This window comes from Lepus europaeus, chromosome 19 (genome assembly GCF_033115175.1).
Source record: "Lepus europaeus isolate LE1 chromosome 19, mLepTim1.pri, whole genome shotgun sequence".
In the NCBI taxonomy this organism is placed as follows: domain Eukaryota; kingdom Metazoa; phylum Chordata; class Mammalia; order Lagomorpha; family Leporidae; genus Lepus; species Lepus europaeus.
The window spans coordinates 71,689,457-71,707,253 of record NC_084845.1 but is presented as its reverse complement, the minus strand read 5'-3'; the positions used below and the strand labels follow the sequence as shown (position 1 = coordinate 71,707,253).

The window sequence follows — 17,797 nt, the reverse complement described above, 5'->3', positions numbered from 1 at the left end:
CCATAGTGCAGCCTGAGGAACAAATGTGCCTCTCTACCGGTTCTGGGGCAAGGTGGGAGAAGCTCCCGGTGGTCACCACCCAGAGCCTGCGCCTCCCGGCGCACAGACCCTGGCTGGAGCAAGTGGGGACCGACCACCGGGACACCACAGGGCTCCCGGCCGGGGGGGGGGGGGGGCTGCTGGCACATGCTGGCCTGCCCAGGACCCAAACTCCTCTGGGCTGGCTGCTGCACAAGGCGCAGGAACCAGCGCTCAGAGCAGCCGGAGCCCTCGGGGCCGTCCTCCCCGGCCACCCCAGCCTGTCCTCCGAGACTCGGCAGAGCGCCATTGCCGGGGCAGGGCTGCCTGCAACCTCCTGGAAGGTCCTGGGAAGAGGCTGGGGGCCCAGGTCAGCCACAGGCCCAGACAGGAAGTGCCCAGGACCTCGCGTGGGGGATGGGGGTGGGGCCTGAGCTGGGACCGGGCCTCCCCTCCACCCGGCAGGGCTCAGCCCTGATGCGGCATGTCAGCGGCGCCCGGGACAGCACCTGCAGCTGCCCACAAGTACACACACACACACGTATGTGTATGCCTGCGTGGCGCCACCATACGCGCACACATGCGCACAGCACGAGGTTCACGCGCGTACACCCATGAGCGTGTGTGTACACACAGGAATGCCCCTGCTACCCCTCCGGGGGCTGTCCTGAGGCACGGCTCCCTCCATGTTCATCTGAGTAGCGTGGGAAGGGTCAGGTGTTCACACCAGGCCACTTCCCTGAGGTCAGAGTTCAGGCACGGGGTTCAGGCGGTGACCTCGGGTGCCCCGGGGGTGCCCAAGTGAGGACGCATACGGCCGCACCCCTGCTCCAGCGAGAGCGCCCCATGCGGCCCCCGGTGCCAGCTCAGGGCTGGGGGAGGACAGCGGGTGCAGGGGCCTCGGGAGGGCCCAGTGGGGGCTGAGCAGGGGCGGACACTGCAGGTTCCTAGGGGTCCCGCGCAGGGCTGTGTCCACACACCGGGGAGCTAGGCCTCAGCTGCTGTGAGCGGGCGCTTCCCTGCGGGTGTGAGCCGCCAAGCAGACCCCACAGGAAGCGCGGGAACCCCGACCCCCGAGCCACGCCCCCTAGGAACCCGTTTGCTCTTTGGGCATCTGAGGGGGGCAGAGGGCAGGGGCCTGGCCCCCAGCAGGCCCAGGTGTGGACCCGGACCCCTGCGCCGCCTGCCGGGGTTCACCGAGGGGGTTTCTCAGGGCTGGGGCAGAGCAAGTGACCACGGGCCGCCCAGGTGGCGCAGGGGTCCTGCTGGCGTCTGCGCCGCAGGTGGAGAGCAAGGCTGGGTAAGGGCAAGGTGGCCTCCCTCTGGGGTCACTGTCCATGGTGGACCCTGGGCTCCCGGGGGCATCTGTGCCTCCAACGCTGGGTTAGGAGGTGGCCCTGCGGGCACTGCCCGGCCTCTCAGAACCTTAACTTTCTCATCCATACACCGGGGAAGTCGCTGCCCCTCTACTCGGCCTGGCAGTCTCTGTAACCCCCCGCCCCCGGCTTCCTCCCAGACCCACGGTCCCACCTGCCCGCCCCGGCACACAGATGGCCAGCAGCACAGGGTGGCCATGGGGGCGTCGGCCCACAGAGACTGCCCTGCCTGGCCCCCAGTATCACAAAACGATCACACCAGAGGGGCCCGGCCACCACATGGAACTGCAGGGGGAGGAAGGTGGCCGGCTGCGTGCCCAGGACTCCCCTTTGTGAAGTTTCCCACAGCCACGGCCCAGGGTCCCCAAGTGGAGCTGAGATCCCAGGGGGCAGCCCCTGCCTCCTGCTCTCACCGAGGGCAGCCCTGGGGGCCCTTGCCGGCCAGACAGGGCCACTCACCCCCGGCTTCTGGCCAGCTCCAAGGTCTGCGCCCCTCGGTACCGGCGTGCGGGTTGGCAGAGGAGGCAGGGGGTGAAAGGCCAGGGAGGCCGCCCCAAATCCGGGGTTCCCGGAGACTCCGCCTCCCAACTGCGCCCTTTAATCCTCAGCGAGTGGGCGGCCCCGCCCGAGGGGTCACTGTGTGACTGCGGCGCGCGCGCCAGCGAAGTCCGGTGGGGAGGACACCCGCGGCCACGCGCCCCCGCCCGCCCGCCCGCGCACCTGTCCTGGGCGTGGCGCCCGCGGCTCCGCCCCGCGCGCGCCGGGTGCGGGTTGGCGGAGGCCGCGCGCTATGCTAATGAGCCTGACCCTGCCCGCACCTGCCCGGCCGGCGCTGCCCGAGGGCGCCGGGGGGCCTCGCAGTCGGGACCCGCGCCCAGGAGGGGACCATGCCGCGCTCCTTCCTGGTGAGAACGCACTCGGGCCACAGGGTCCCCAACTACGGGCAGCTGGAGATGCAGAGAGGTAGGGGCTGCCCGGCGTCCCGGCCCCGGCCCAGAGCTGACCCTGCGGGGCCGGCAGGGGGTCCCAGGTGGGCGGAGAAGGCGCTGGCTCGCTAGCTCCAGGGAGCCCGACCCAGCCTGGGGTCGGAGGGAGGGGAGTGACCCTGGACTGGCTCTCTGCTTCAGGGGGCTCAGCCCTGCGCGGGAGGGAGTGGGGGGGGTGAGAAGTTGTCAGTCCCCAGGGATCTGCTGCCCACCCCCACCGTGACTGCCCAGTTGAGGGGGTCCGCTGGTCGTGGGCCCAGCCACAGGTATGGGAGTGGTCCCAGAGCGCTGGCGCAGAAGGAAGGGTGAGGGGCTACTGCTGGGCAGGGCCCCACACACGCACCGCCAAACATCGTGGCTGGGAATGGAGAGCACAGGGACCCCAGAGCAGGGCCTGGCTCCTCCTGCGTCCGCGGGGCCTCCAGGCCTCCCTCTCCGGCCTCCCCTGCCCTGGAAGCCCGCTGGCTGCTGTGGGGAGACCCCACCCAGCAACATCGGTGCACAGGGAGCCTGACCCGCAGAGGGAAGCCCGCCCACCCCCTGCCAATGCTGCCCCCACCTGGCTCCGCAGCTGCTTGGGATGCAGACCCCCGGGCGGCAGCCCTTGGTGCCTCTGGGAGGGGGAAGGAGGGCCCAGCCCACGACCCTCACTCCCACGGGAGCCTACTCCACCTGGATCAGCGCGGTGCCCAAAGCTGCCACAAGGTGGCGCCGTGGAGGCCGTGCCTTTCAAATGTGCATTTCGAAATCAATTTTGGGTAAAACAAAACAGAGCCCAAAGCAGGACAGCGTGCTCAGGCCGCAGGGCGCTGGGGGCTCGCCCACACAGGTGTGTGGCCACACAGACTCACACGGCCACAGCCCCACCGCTGAGTCCCTCCAGCGCACCCCCCTCGCCCTGGCATGGGTGGGCGGCTGCGGGCAGAGCCCTGCTCCCTCCTGTCTCCCTCTTCCAAAACCAGGATGGCCCCACCCCTGGCCTGCCCCGGGGCGGCTCCTGTCGCAGGCAGGGTCTCCTCCAGACCAAGGTTCAGGCCCTGCTGGGTTTCACAGATGGACCTGACACAAGGTGACCTCCCCAGGAGAGGCCGGCCGGGGGCGGGAGCAGGGGTGCCCACTCCTCTGCCCAGCCCTTGTTCCTACCCTTTCTGGGAGCACAGAAACCTGATGTGCCGACTTAAAAAAAAAAAAAAAGTAATTAGTTTGAAATGCAGGATGACGGAGGAGAGAGAGCGCGCTCCCATCCGCTGGTTCACTCCCCAAATGGCCACGGCAGCCAGGGCTGGGCCAGGCTGGAGCCAGGAGCTCCGTCCGGTTCCCCACGTGGGTGGCAGGGGCCCAGCTGCCTGCGGCGCCGGCACACCGGGTTCTAGTCCCGGTCGGGGCACCGGATTCTGTCCCGGTTGCCCCTCTTCCAGGCCAGCTCTCGGCTGTGGCCCGGGAGTGCAGTGGAGGATGGCCCAAGTCCTTGGGCCCTGCACCCGCATGGGAGACCAGGGGGAAGCACCTGGCTTCGGATCAGCACAGCGCCAGCCATAGCGGCCACTTGGCGGATGAACCAATGGAAGGAAGACCTTTGTCTCTCTCTCTCTGTCTAACTGCCTATTTAAAAAATTTAAAAAAATAAATAAGAAGTAGAGGAGCTGGGTCCCAAACCGGCCCTCTCGTGGACACACAGTGTGGGAGGCAGCCCAGCGGCTGTGCCCCAGCATCCACCTGTTCGGTGTGGACTTTATGCTGGGGGCGAGGGGAGGGGAGGAGGGCTGGAGTGTGGGACCCCCGCCCCGTCCTGGTGGCGCTTCCTCCCGGTGGGCGTGCCAAGGCCCTGGCCAAGGCTGGTGATGAGTGAGGGGGGCGTCTGCGGGAAAGGACCACGCACGTCCCTGCCCCTGTCTCAGCCGTTGCCCTTGCCTTCGGCTGTGGAGGGGCGGGCGGTCCAGGTCAGCCTCAGCCCGGGCAGAGGCCAGAGACTCGCGACAGCGCACGTGGAAGAGGGGACGGCCAGGGGCTGTGGGAGATCCAGACCTAACTTTTCCTGCAAACCAGCTTGCTTCCCGGGGTTCCCGGAGTGCACCAGGACCACAGCCACGTGCCGGAGGAGAGGGTCCGCCCGGGGCTGCGGGAGCCGGGGCCCCAGCCCCACCGTGGCGGAGCCCAGGAGACGCTTCAGGGGTGACGGGGCGGTGGCTGGAGGCTCATCAGTTACAGGGCGAGTGTTACGGGCGGCACCTGCCTGCCAAGTGCTCTGACCCCAGGTGTGTGAGGGCCCAGGAGCGCTGCCCCAGGGGGGCCATGTCACGTGACTGGACCGGGACACCCCAGGACGTGGACACCTGCGTCCCACGGCTCCCGGGAGCACCCTGCAGGAGGGCGGGTCGGACTGGCCGGTGCGACCCTGCACACACCGCACAGGCCTGGCCCGTCGTTACCCCATGCCCTCTCTCCCCTTCACCTTCCAGAAGCCAGCCGTGCCTGCTCAGCCTGTGGGGGGCTGGTGGAGCCGCTCCCCACGCCCGCCGAGGACGCCCCTCGCACGCCTGCTGACTCTCCCGCGCCCTGGCCCTGCACCGCTGCCCTGGCCTGCCTCGCCCTGCCCCGCGGGCTGCACCACCACGGAGCTCCAGAGGCCTCCGGGCCAGACTCGCTGGAGACCGGCAGGGTGGACCCTCGGCCCAGCCGGGCCCCTGGTGTGCCCCTCAAAGACAGCCTGAACCACCTCAACCTGCCCCCTGTGCTGGCGCTGCCCACGCGCTGGCCCCCGATCCTGGGCCCCGGCGGGGACGGGGCTCCTGGCAGACGGCTCGGGGCGGACGGGGCGGCCCGCGCCCCCGGGGCCCTGGAGTGTGTCCACTGCCGCAGGCCCTACCACACGCTGGCCGGGCTGGCCAGGCACCAGCAGCTGCACTGCCCCCTGCAGGCCGGACGCACCTTCACCTGCAAGTTCTGCGGCAAGCAGTACGGCAGCCTGGGCGCGCTCAAGATGCACCTGCGGACCCACACGCTGCCGTGCGCCTGCGCAGTGTGCGGCAAGGCCTTCTCCCGGCCCTGGCTGCTGCAGGGCCACCTGCGCACCCACACGGGTAGGGCCCGCGGGCGGGGGCCGGGCGGGGGGCCCTGGGGGCTGCGCGCCCTTTGAAGCCCCAGGGGAGGACCTGCCTGCCACTCCCGGCTCCTGAGGCTCGCCCAGGGCCTCGGCCTCAGCCCCATCCTCTTCACGGGGCTTGTCCCCTCCCCGGGCAGCTGTGTCCATCAGGACCCCAGTGTGAATCGTGTGGGGTCAGGGCTCTGCTCACGGCCCCGTCCTCGTGGTGCCAGCAGAGGCGGCACAGACGCAGGTGCTGGGCCACGGGCATCCCTGGGGTGGGGGGCAGGCCCTGAGCACTGTGTGCCCTCTGAGGTCTCACGGCCGCGATCCCCGGGGGCAGTGTGGCCCTGGCCAAAGGCAGGGACTCTGGGTTTGGGAATGCCGGAGCAGCCTGCCCAGGCTGGGGGTGGCAGGTGGGGCAGACGAAGGGGCAGGGGAATGGCACGGCTCACACGGTGGGCTGCTGTACCCAGGGCTGCACGGCGACCCTGCCCGCTACCCTCCGGAGGGTGGGGCTGGGGGCAGCTGTGCCTCTGGCGAGGACCCCATGGTTCCTGCCTCTTGGCCCCAGTGGGCGGGAAGAGCTGCCGGGGCTCCCGTGCCGAGGGCCCCAGGACGGCTGTGGCTGCAGGCAGAGCGTGGGCGAGGGGGTGCGAGACCCTGGGCCTCCAGCCGCTCCGGCGCGTCACTCCCGCCCTCCTCCAGGTGAGAAGCCCTACGCCTGCTCTCACTGCAGCAGGGCCTTCGCCGACCGCTCCAACCTGCGCGCCCACCTGCAGACACACTCCGACACCAAGAGGTACCGCTGCCGCAGCTGCGCCAAGGCCTTCTCCCGCATGTCCCTCCTGACCCGGCACGAGGAGGCCGGCTGCCGCACAGGTAGGAGGGCAGGGCCTGACGCCACCAGCCCCAGCCCAGGGGCACGATCGGGAGCAGGGAAGAGCCGCCCACCCCCTGAGCCCCGGCGGAGACCCTGTCTCCCACCTGCTCGCCGGCCCACGACCACGGGACACGGGACAGGGTCCCAGCACCTCCTGCCGTGGCGCTGGCACGCGGCGCTGCCCCAGTCCCCCAGGCACCTGGAAAACAGGTCCCCGTGGGACACAGCGACGGCCACCGGCCCTCTGTGCACGCGCACGCCCTCCCTCCTCCCCGGACGGCTCCTGGCTGGGGCAGGGCCAGCAGCGGGTTTGGGCCTCAGGGTCCCACAAGCCCCCAGGAAACACGGTGGGTAATGAAGTCCCCACCCAATCCCCGGGGTCTGTGGAGCAGGGAACCCCGAGAAATTCTCCAACTCAGGGTGACTCGAGCAGGCTGGGCTGCAGGCAAGGAGACCGGAGCCAGAGCACCACGGATGCCGCCACTGGCAAGAGCCACGGAGGGGGGGCCGGCGGGGCGTTGCGTGTGGCCAGGGCAGGCGGCTCACGTCCCCGGCGTGACGGGGCCATGGGAAGGCAGGGCTCTGCCCTTGACCTGGCCATTTAGCCACGTGCCCAGCTTCTGTGTGCATGGGAGCCACCTGTAGCTTTTCTTTCTACAAACCATGGGCGTCTGAAAGGGATTAAGCGTCCCTGACCTTGGCCCGCCCTGTCCCAGGCCACGGTGTCCCCACTGCCCCAGTGTCCTGCCCTCACTGCCCAGCTCCGGGGCCTCTCCAGGCAGCCAGCAGCCGGCTGGGCCTCCCACTCCCAGGAAGTCACAGGCCTTGGGCTCGACCCGGAGGGTGAGATCCAGGACAGTGAGGGGCTGAGCCCTGTGGCCCTGGCCAAGGAGGGTGGTGGCAGCAGGTTCCCCAAGGGGACACCTGCTCCTCTCTCCAGAGGGCTGGCTGCTGGCTGCTGGCTGCCGTCCGCAGCTCCACCTTGGCCCTGGCCCAGGGTTCCCCGCCCTCGCCTGCACCGCTTGGGGCCACGCAGTCCCAGGATGCTGGGGAAAGTTCCCTGGGGCCACACAGTGCCTGGCTCCTGGGCAGGCCAGTCCACCTGCAGGATCAGCCTGGGGTGATCTTAATTAAATAGCTCGCCCCTCAGGGGCTCATAAGGGAGACCCCTCCCCAGGGAGGTGAGGCCAGGCTATGCCTCTCTCCTGCCTGGGAGGCCACAGCCCAGCACCCCCGCCCCTGCCAGTCACCCTGGGCAAGGGGCCACCTGCAAGGACCTCTGTCCAAGGGAGGTTACCTTCTGAGGTTCTGGAGGCTGGGGTCGGGGGCACCAGTCACCCCAGCGGCCACTGAGAACAAGAGGTCTGCCCGGCACCGCCTCCCAGGCCTGGACTGGCCGCAGGGCAGCGGGTGTGGCTGGTGGGTCACCGGGAGCCGCCTCTCCCAGCGTCCTGCTCCCCTGGTCAGGTCACAGGTGGGGAGGGGTCGGCACCTGGGCCCAGCCCCCCTGGGTCACTGTTCCCCTGCCGGTTCCCGCCGGGCCTGGGGCTCCTGCCAGCGGCTTTGGCTTGGGGCTTCTGACAGCATCAGGTGCCTTCGGAAGCTGCATTGTAAACTGCGTTCTATTCCTGGATGCCGGCGCTAAATGGGGCAGCTGCACCTGTCGGGCGTGGGGAAGGGAGTCTCACAGGCCTGAAATAACACGGAATGTTTTCCTCGTGTAGCAGCCCATGGAAAACGCTCTGACACTCAGATCCGGGCCGGCCGGGGGCAGGGCCGTGGGGGCAGAGGAGGGCGCGGGCACCTGCGGGACGCTGCCGGCCGCTGTCCACCCCTCCTCCACTGTGCCACCCCTCGCTGGGCAAACCAACCCAGGTGCTCACGAGTCTGGGGGTCCTGGAGCCTTCTCCAGTTCCGACAGAGGGCGTGGGGAGTTCCCCTGGGGACTAGCTGGTGCCCCTCCCTGGAACAGGCCTTCCAGGCCCACTGTCCAGGCAGCCTAGGGGGCAGACGCAGGTGCGCTAGCCACGCCCCGGCCATGTCTGGGGATGGGTGAGGATTCTGGGCTAGAGGAAGACTGGAGCGCTGCTGGCGGGGGACGCCCCTTCTTACAGTGGGAAGCCCCCCGAGGCCCATCCCAGGAGGGCACCCTGCAGACTGTGGCAGGGCATGGCCCTGAGCACCTCAAGAACCCCCAGAGTCCCCTGACTCATGGGAAAAGCAGTGAGATCGCAGCTGGGCCTCCTGGGAACAGGTGTGCCGGGGCAGCGTGGCTCCAGCGTGGCTTCGGTGACCTGGGCCTTCGCCACCCCCCTGTCCTGGCCAAGAGCAGCGCCTCCCCTGAAGGCCCGTGGTGCAAAGCTGATGGCCTTGGCTTCCAGGAGCACAGGGGAGTCTATAAATACCAGTTTGGCCCGGAATATTCTGGGGGGTTCTCTGGGTGTTTGAAAATAGCCCACTTGTTACTATGAATACCCGGAGGGCAGGCCGTGTGCCTAAGTATAGCGGCCTGGCCAGCCCGGAGTTTCCAGGCCCGTGAGGCTGCTCCGGCCTCGCCCACCCTTGCCAGCGCCATGGGGACAGGGCTCCGCTCCCGCCTGCTGGCTGCTTCGTGGGGCCTCCAGTCCGAGTCCCGGGAACACCAAGCACACACGGGCGCCCTGGGGACAGCCGACTGCTAGCTCAGCGCCGACCTGCGTCGGAACCCCTCTCGACGTCTGCCTGCCGAGTGCCGCCGGCACCACGCAGACTTCCTGTGGCTCCCCAGAGCTGAGATGGCGCGAGGCAGCACAGAGGCGGCGGGAATGTCCCCCCCGGGCTGGCACAGCCCCCGCCTCCCTCGGCCGCCCGGGGGGCCAGGGCTCCATCATCACTGGTGACAAGGCAGGCAGCGGCCCACGCCCAGGGCCTGAGGTCCGAGTCCCAGCTCGGGCTCCTGCCTGCGCTTCCTAACCACGGAGGCTCGGCTCCCTCCACGCATGCCGGGGACCTGGGTGGGGGTTAGGGAGTGAGCCGCTAGATGAGAGACAAGCCATCCAGAGAAATCATGCAGAAGACACGTGCCGGGCCCTCTCTGTGCCTGCAGCACCTGCGGAGTCACTTCCCGGGCCCCAGGCGCTCTCCCGTCTGGACCACAGGGAACCCGGCCCTAGGCCCACGGCCCACCAGGGACAGGCACCCTCCTCACCCTTCTCCCCGATTCCACGGCGGCCAGCTCCCTCACGTCCAGCCCAGGCCCCCGGACCCCACCTGGCCACAGACACGTGTCCTCGAGACGAACCCTCAGCTCAGGAATCACAAACCTCGAAGTGGAGCCCCCTCCCGCTGTAAACCCCCCCCCCCCCAGCAGGAAGCAGCCAGTGGCCAGCTGGATCCAGGACAGGTGGGCCGGCTGCCCCTGCACTGCTTCCTGGGGAGGGCAGACCTGCAAAGGGACCAGGACCAGACCTGCCCAAGGCCAAGCCTGCGCTGGCCTCAGGGAACAGTCGGGGCCGGCGATGCCACAGGGGTGCCAGTGCCCCCGCCACGTGGTGACAGCCATGCTGCCTCCCTCACCCACCCCCCGCTTTCCCCAGGCCCATCTTGTGCTGTGAGTGACGGGGACAGCCTCGGAGCACAGAACAGCCGCCCGTGGCCAGGTTCCTCCCTCTGAGCCCTGCGGCCGCCGTAAACCTCATGCCTGACACCGTGGGACACGGCCCCCCCCTGGCCTGCGGAGCCACGCCCCGATGGCAGGAGGGACTCGCTGAGCCCGGAGCCACCCGCCAAGCAGGGTCCCGCTTCCCTCCCTGTGGGGGCCCCCGTCCGCTCCAGGAAGCCACGGGCAGCCCTGGTCCGGACGGCCCAGCACAGGCCCTGAGCTCACCCCACAAAGGACCGGGGGCCACTGCAGACCCCAGACCTTTGAGAAGCAAAGCAGAGGCGGGGGCTCCCACCTGCTGGTTCTCCGCCTAAAAGCCTGCCACACTCGGGGCTGGGCTACGGCTGAAGCTGGGAGCCAGAACCTCAACCCCGGCCTCTCATGCGGTTGGGGAAGCCCAGGTATGGAGGCCTCACCCCTGCCTGCCCCCGCCTTCAGCCCCAGGCTCTGTGCTGTGGGACGCGAGGGTCCTGGCCCCTGGAGCAGACGCCCCCTGCGACCACACACCCACCAGAACTCTCGACAGAGACCCCAGCGCTGGGCAGAGACGAAGGGGCTGCTGCCCCTGCGTAGGGACCACGGGGCGTGGGGGGTACTGGTCCAGGGCGAGCAGCCTCCCCTCCCCCCTCAGCTCTGGGCCCACCGTCTCCTGGTGGGCACAGGTGGTGAGTTTTGGGAGGCTCCCAGGTGACCACAGAGCACATGGGCGAGGCAGGGCGGCCAGCCTGGCGTGGGGCTGTGTGTCCAGAGCACAGGTCAGAGGTCACGGCTGTGTCGGGAAACTCGGCTCAGGCAGCACCGGCCCCAAGAGCTGGAGGTGGACAGGACCCAGACACGCACGGGCTGGAGATCGGGTAACCCCGGCACCTCACGCAAGACATCGGCCATGACAAAGGACACGCCGCACGGCACACACAGCACGTCTGCGCTCTCGGAGACCGGGCCAAGGCCACGACCTGCAGCACTGGCGTCCCACATGGGCGCCAGAGAGAGCAGTCTTCCATCTGCTGGCTCACTCCCCGGACGGCCCCAACAGCCAGGGCTGGGCCAGTCGGAAGCCAGGAGCTCCATCCGGTCTCCCATGTGGGTGCAGGGGCCCAAGCACCTGGGCCACCTGCTGCTGCTTTCTCAGGGAGCTGGACCGGAAGTGGAGCAGCCGGACTCGAACCTGCACCCACGTGGGGGCCGGCGCTGCGGGCGGTGGCTTAGCCGTCCGTGCCAGTGCAGCGGCCCAGATCTCAGGCTGGGGCGAGAAAGAGCAGGCGCTGTGCCGGGAGCACGCCGGACATCGCTGAGCGTCCACTTCATGGCCAAAGCATAAATTCCGTGCTGTGGACATTTTACCAGGAGAAAAGGCACAGAAAGCTGTTCCCGGACCTGGAAACGCCATGGACTGGGATCCCAGCGCCTGAACGCCGCCACCCCACCCACTCCCCCGGTCTGATGCTCTCCCTGACCAAGCCACAGGACTGACCCTGTGGGAAACAGGCCTGGCACAGCAGGAGGTGGGGAGGAGGCGTGGCCAGGCAGGCCTTGGGGAGGGGCGTGGCCAGGCAAGCCTCAGGGAGGGGGTGTGGTCAGCCAGGTCTCCGGGAGGGGGCAGTAAACTCGGCCACACAGAAATTGCCGCGGAGTTGAGCAGAAAGAGGGAGAAGTGAGGTGGGGTGCGGCCTGGGGTGATGTCCCTGTAGACAGCGGCCGACCCCCTGGGTACCACGGGCCCCAGGCACCGCAGAGGGACTGGGCCCGAAGGCAGCGGCCCAGGGAGCCCCTTCCCCTGATCCTGTGGACCTGCCGCCCACCAGAGCCGCGCTCCGTGAGAGGGGTCCTTGGCCCCGGCTCCCGGGTGTTTGCTCTGTGAGGACCACCTGGGTGGACCCCGGGGTGGGGGGAGTGGGGGCGGGAGTCAGGCCGCCCTCCGCCTGGTACTGCCACGGGGCTGGGGACTGCACGCTGGCGCCCCCTGGCGGCCGGGCCGAACCCGAGCACGCGTCCCCAGCCGCCCCCTCCCCGCAGGGCTGCAGCGCCCAGCGCCGCCTCCGTGGTCTCCAAGGCCCCGGCCCCCGGCCCCCGGCCCCCCCCCAGAGCTCTCCCCTCGCAGGCCCCGTGGTTCGCACAGAGCCTGACTGGACCCCGAGCGCTCCCGCCGGGGTGGGGCCCTGGCCTGCGCCTCTACTGTCACCGCGGGGAGCCCCAGGGACCCCGGGGCCTCCAGCAGGGCCGGCTGGCGTGGGCGCCCGGCGTCCAGGGTCTCGGCACGCGGCGCGGTGCCTGATGAGTGTCCCTCGCTCCCTCGAGAGCCAGAGGGGCCCCGTGCCCGGTCCACTCCCCAGGCGCCCGGGGAACTCGCTCTGGGTCCCCACGTGGGCGACGGGGGCCCAGGGTCACCTCAGCAGGACCCCAGCGCCCCAGATGGCCGAGGCCCGGGGGCACCTGCAGCCGTGTCCACCCCCGGGCGGCTCAGGGAGTGAGCGCTTCGGAAGTCAGCTCCTCGTGGGCGCCGGTTCGAGTCCCGGCTGCTCCAGTTCCGATCCCGCTCTCTGCGGTGGCCTGGGAGAACAGTGGAGGATTGGCCAGGTCCTTGGGCCCTGCACCCGCGTGGGAGACCCGGAGGAGGCTCCTGGCTCCGGATCGGCGCAGCTCCGGCCGTTGTGGCTGGGGGGGGGGGGTGAACCAGCGGATGGAGGACCTGTCTCTCTGGCTCTACCTCTAATTCTGTGTTTCAAATAAATCTTAAAAAAACAAATAATTAAGTGCGCGGACACCCCGGCCCCCAGGCCCCGCCCTGACACCCGAGCTCGCCCCCGCCGCCCCATGCGCGCGCACGAGCAGACACCACCGGGACGCGGGACCGACCGCGGCGGCCTCGACCCACGCGAGAACCCGCGCCTCGCCCGTGCCGACCGGCGTGGGCGGCCTCCCCGCAGCGGCCCCAGGAGACCCCGGCCCCCGGCACGCGCTGACCCCTCGGAAGGCCGCCGCCCCGCGCCTGCGCAGAACCCGCCCCGTGTACGCTGGGCGCCTGCGCAGACGCCCTCCGGGTACAGAGGGCGGGCTCAGCAGCGACGACCCATGGTCCGATCCCGCCCATTGGTTGAGAGTTGAAGCGTGGCCCTGCCCGTCGCTGATTGGACCCCGCGCCGACAGCGGGCCCGCGCGGGCCAATCGCATAGCAGCGCGTGAGGCGGCCGAGCCCCTGAGGCGTGGATCTGCCACAGCCGGCCGGCGTGGGGCTGGGGGCGTGGGGCTGGGGGCGCTGGGCTGCGTGGTCATGGCTTCGGGGAAGCCGCTGGCGGCCGTCACTTGCACGGCCCCGGTCAACATCGCGGTCATCAAGTACTGTGAGTGGCGCGCGGTGCCGGGGGCGGGGGTCCGTGCGGGGCGCTGGGGCCCGCGCTGCGACCCCGCTGCCGTCCGCGGCTGTGCCCCGAGCCCTCGCTTCCAGGCCGCTCCGCGCGCGGCGGGGGTCCGGCCCCTGCCCGGGCAGCGCGACCCCCGCGTGGGTCCCGTGGACAGGGGCCGGGGCGCCGGGCGCACAAGGCGGCGGGAGCGAGGCGGACGGCGCGGGGACGGGGCAGGGCCAGGGGCCGCGAGGGGACGCTCTCCCCCGGCCGGGCTGCCTCGCCTGCCGGCCGCTCGGAGCCCCCGGCCCGGCCGCCCCAGGCCTCGCCGTGGCCCAGCCCGAGGAGGGGGCCGGGGCACCCACTGGCCGGCCCTCGGCGTCTGTTCCAGGGGGCAAGCGGGATGAGGAGCTGGTGCTGCCCATCAACTCGTCTCTGAGCGTCACCCTGCACCAGGAGCAGGTGGGTCTGCCGGCCCCACGCGGGGAGGGGTCTGCCGGCCCCAGCCAGTGCCAGCGCACACGGCCCCGCCCGCAGCTCTGGCCTGGCTCTGCCCCACGCCGCCCGCCCTGCTGCCGAGCCTCAGCAGCGCCCAGGGTGCGTGGCCCTGAGGTGGCCCTGTGCCGTCTTCCAGCTGAGAACCACCACTACCGCCGCCGTCAGCCCGGACTTCACCGAGGACCGCATCTGGCTGAACGGCCGGGAGGAGGACGTGGGGCAGCCGCGCCTGCAGGCCTGCCTGCGGGAGAGTGAGTCCGGGACCCCCAGGGACCGAGCCCCCCAGGGACCGAGCCCCAGGCCTGCCTGCGGGAGAGTGAGTCCGGGACCCCCAGGGACCAAGCCCCAGGCCTGCCTGCGGGAGAGTGAGTCCGGGACCCCCAGGGACCGTGCCCCCCAGGGACCGAGCCCCAGGCCTGCCTGCGGGAGAGTGAGTCCGGGACCCCCAGGGACCGTGCCCCAGGCCTGCCTGCGGGAGAGTGAGTCCGGGACCCCCAGGGACCGTGCCCCAGTGCCCGAGACACGTCCCCTGGCGCCGGTTTGGGGCCGGGCTCCGGGGCTTTCCGGGAACAGCATGGCAGGCGCGGGGCCAGTGCACACCTGACCCGGCCCTGCCTCTCGCCGGCAGTCCGCCGCCTGGCCCGGGAGCGGAGGCGCACACAGGACGGGGACGCGCTGGCGCCAAGCCCCAGCTACAAGGTGCACATCGCCTCAGTGAACAACTTCCCCACCGCCGCGGGCCTGGCCTCCTCGGCCGCCGGCTACGCCTGCCTAGGTGGGTGCTGTGGCGGGAGCGGGCTCCTGGGCAGGGCCTTGCCGATCGGCACACAGGGAGCCCAGCGCTGGCCCCCACCGTGTCTTCCCAGCCCCAACGCGGGCCATCTGGGGGCCACCGCACACCGCTTCGTGGCTCAGGGAGCTGGCCTCAGGCCCAGCGTCGGCCGGAGTCCACCCCTGTCCATCTCAGTCTCAGCTCCCCACAGCCGGGCGGGTTCACGCCCTCCTGGGCCTTGTCCCAGCCCCCTGCCCTGGTGTGGCCCTGCTCCCCCACCCAGGTCCCCCAGGCTGCTGGCTGTCCAGGTGCCAGGGGGTGGGTTCTGTCCTCCAGGGCGTCCTCTTGGTCAGTGAGCATCTGGGCCTGCGGGCCATGACGTGACATGCCCAGGGCGTGGCCGGGAGGCCGGCCATGCTGACCGTGGGGGCCATCTCAGAGCCCAGGGGTGGGGGAGCCCAGCCTGGCTGCCTTCCTGGCCCCTGCACCCCGGGCCTGCCTCAGTCCCCCGCCCATGCCCCTGTGTCTGCAGCCTACACCCTGGCCCAGGTCTACGGGGTGGACAGCGACCTCTCGGAGGTGGCCCGCAGGGGCTCGGGCAGCGCCTGCCGGAGCCTGCACGGGGGCTTCGTGGAGTGGCAGATGGGAGTGCAGGCTGACGGCACGGACAGCGTGGCCCGGCCCGTGGCACCCGAGTCGCACTGGCCGGAGCTCCGCGTCCTCATCCTGGTGGTGAGTGGGTGCGGGGGCTTCTGGACAGCAGGGCCGGTGCCAGCCAGGCTGCTGAGCCGCCTCCCCCACCCGTGGCCCCGCTGAGCCATCCCAGACCCTCGTCCCTGTCCCGTGACCCCCGCCGGGGAGGGCTTGGGGCTGCATCGTGGGCCCAGCACTGGCCGCTCTGGTGCAGGTGAGCGCGGAAAAGAAGCTGACGGGCAGCACGGTGGGCATGCAGACCAGCGTGGAGACCAGCGCCCTGCTCAAGGCAGGCGGGCGGGGCGGGGCGGGGCGGGGCTTCATGGGGGCGGAGCCGAGTGGCCGGGGCTGAGGGGAGGGGAGGGGCTTCGTGGGGGCGGAGCTGAGTTGGGCGGGGCTGGCCCGAGCCTCAGGCTGACAGCGGCCGTGCCCAGCAGTTCCGGGCCGAGGCAGTGGTGCCGGCGCGCATGCGGGAGATGACCCGGTGCATCCAGGAGCGGGACTTCCAGGGCTTCGGCCAGCTGACCATGAGGGACAGCAACCAGTTCCACGCCACCTGCCTGGACACCTTCCCGCCCATCTTCTACCTCAACGACACCTCCAGGCGCATCATCCACCTGGTGCACTGCTTCAACGCCCACCACGGGCAGACCAAGGTGGGGGAGGGGCGTGGCCGCGGCAGGCCCAGGTGGGGGAGGGGCGTGGCCGCGGCAGGCCCAGGTGGGGGAGGGGCGTGGCCGCGGCAGGCCCAGGTGGGGGCAGGGGGCGTGGCCGCGGCAGGCCCAGGTGGCCCTCCAGAGACCCGCCTCCGGGAAGGGCAGTCAGCCCTGCCGGGGCCCGTGTGAGTAAGCCGGTGCCCCCGTGGCTCGCAGGTGGCGTACACGTTTGATGCTGGCCCCAACGCCGTGGTCTTCACACTGGAGGACACCGTGGCCGAGTTTGTGGCTGCCGTGAGGCACAGCTTTCCCCCCGAGTCAAACGGCGACAAGTGAGTGGTCCCCAGCCCCATCCTGTGGGGGACAGGGTCCGTGCGGCCCCCGTCCTGGGCCCCCGCAGCCACAGCCCCATCCTATGGGGGGACAGGCCCCGTGCGGCCCCCGCCGCCCCAGCCCACGTGCCCGACCCCGTGCTTCCTCGTGCTAGGACACGCGCCACGCGCTCAGCGGGGGCTGGGGAAGGCGGCAGGTGTGTGGGGGCCGAGAGCGCCACCCGGCCTGGCCCAGGACAGCCGCGGGCCGCACCAGACACCCCCCGCGGAAGCTCTGCCCACTCACACCCCCCCCCCCCGTGCAGCCCCGCGGGGCCAGGAGCGAGCCAGAGCCTCCTGGTTTCTGAGACCCTCCCCTAGGGGACCCCGGCCAGGGCCTCGCGAGCTCTGCCTTGTGTCTCGGTAGAGTGCGCCTAGGGCTGACCGGGTCAGCCACGGAGGGGCCGTGGGGGTCCCATCCCCGTCAGCACCATGGCCGCTGTGCCTCCAAGGACTTGTCTGCTGTGGGTGCTGCCTGTGTGGCTGCACACGCGTGTGTTCCTGCGCTGCCCGTGTGGCCGCACACGCATGTCCCCGCCTTGTCTCCCAGGTTCGTGCAGGGCCTGCAGGTGGCGCCTGCACTTCTCCCAGACGACCTCAAGGCGGCGCTGGCCCTGGAGCCCACGCCTGGCGGCGTCAAGTACATCATCTCCACCCAGGTGAGGCCCGGCCCTCTGCGTGACGTCATGGGCGGGGGCGGGGTCCACCCCGAGCCTGCCCAGACTGGCCGGTGCCACGCCCCCTGCTCAGGGCTGCGGGTCCCCGTCCCCTGCTGACCCGAGCCAGGCGCGGGGCGCGGTGGCCCGGCTCCTGGTCAGGGCTCCGGAGGTGGGGCCGGCACCTGGTCCCCGGCCAGGCCTCCGACCTCTGCCCTCCCTCCCTCAGGTGGGGCCGGGGCCTCAGGTCCTGCGGGACCCCCAAGCGCACCTCCTGGGCCCCGACGGCCTGCCGAGGCCCGCCGCGTGACCCCCTCAGCGTGACGCCGCGTGACCGGACCCCCTGCAGCTGCGTGGCATCTGGGGGGGGGGGCCGGGGCTGCCCCTCACGCCGCAGCACCGCTCCTGCTGGGCCTGCAGCCCGGCCCTGGACGCTGGCCCGGTGCAGGTGGACTGGCCCTTCCCCAGCCGGCGGAGCTGCGTGACCGCCGCGGAATAAAGCCAGCATCGCTGACCGCCTGCCTCGCACGCCTTCCCCACAGCCCCAGCAGGCCCTGCCCGTGGACAGCCCTCGGCCTGGAGGGCGGGCCCAGCACGGCCTGCGATGTCCGCTGTGCCCCGGGCCGACCCCGCGAGCACAGAGGGCCCCGAGGGTCCCGCCCTGTGCACTGCCGGGGGTGGGGGGGTGTCCGTCAGGGCGGGGTCTGCCTCACCCAGGGCTGTGGCCACTGCTGCTGGGCGTGTCCAGGGCCAGGGGCACATCCGCCTCCCCAGGGAGGGAGCCGGGCAGCCCAGGGCCGGGGAGGAAGCGGTGCTGGGACCCTG

The 17,797-nt window shown here is 71.0% G+C and overlaps 2 protein-coding genes across 2 annotated transcripts; both read left to right on the top strand.

Moving 5' to 3' along the window:
* The first annotated feature begins 2,281 nt into the window (after window positions 1-2,281).
* SNAI3 (snail family transcriptional repressor 3) lies at window positions 2,282-12,260 on the top strand. The gene is made up of 5 exons (XM_062176054.1): window positions 2,282-2,357; window positions 4,840-5,460; window positions 6,171-6,344; window positions 11,791-11,842; window positions 12,002-12,260. Exons 1-5 carry the CDS (start codon window positions 2,282-2,284, stop codon window positions 12,258-12,260), a joined length of 1,182 nt encoding a protein of 393 aa, XP_062032038.1.
* Window positions 12,261-13,222: 962 nt separating this feature from the next.
* Window positions 13,223-17,481, top strand: MVD (mevalonate diphosphate decarboxylase). The gene is made up of 10 exons (XM_062176407.1): window positions 13,223-13,326; window positions 13,718-13,788; window positions 13,961-14,075; window positions 14,453-14,599; window positions 15,129-15,328; window positions 15,504-15,578; window positions 15,727-15,945; window positions 16,162-16,277; window positions 16,867-16,975; window positions 17,202-17,481. The coding sequence occupies exons 1-10, from the start codon at window positions 13,257-13,259 to the stop codon at window positions 17,280-17,282; spliced, it is 1,203 nt and encodes a 400-aa protein (XP_062032391.1). The 5' UTR covers window positions 13,223-13,256; the 3' UTR covers window positions 17,283-17,481.
* Window positions 17,482-17,797: the final 316 nt, after the last annotated feature.

Coding starts and splice junctions, on each gene's coding strand:
- MVD (XM_062176407.1), top strand. CDS start 13,257: ATGGCTTCGGGGAAGCCGCTGGCGGCCGTCACTTGCACGGCCCCGGTC. Junction 15,329..15,503: donor TCCGCGTCCTCATCCTGGTG/GTGAGTGGGTGC, acceptor GCTCTGGTGCAG/GTGAGCGCGGAAAAGAAGCT. Junction 16,976..17,201: donor AGTACATCATCTCCACCCAG/GTGAGGCCCGGC, acceptor TCCCTCCCTCAG/GTGGGGCCGGGGCCTCAGGT.
- SNAI3 (XM_062176054.1), top strand. CDS start 2,282: ATGCCGCGCTCCTTCCTGGTGAGAACGCACTCGGGCCACAGGGTCCCC. Junction 2,358..4,839: donor GCAGCTGGAGATGCAGAGAG/GTAGGGGCTGCC, acceptor TTCACCTTCCAG/AAGCCAGCCGTGCCTGCTCA. Junction 5,461..6,170: donor CCACCTGCGCACCCACACGG/GTAGGGCCCGCG, acceptor GCCCTCCTCCAG/GTGAGAAGCCCTACGCCTGC.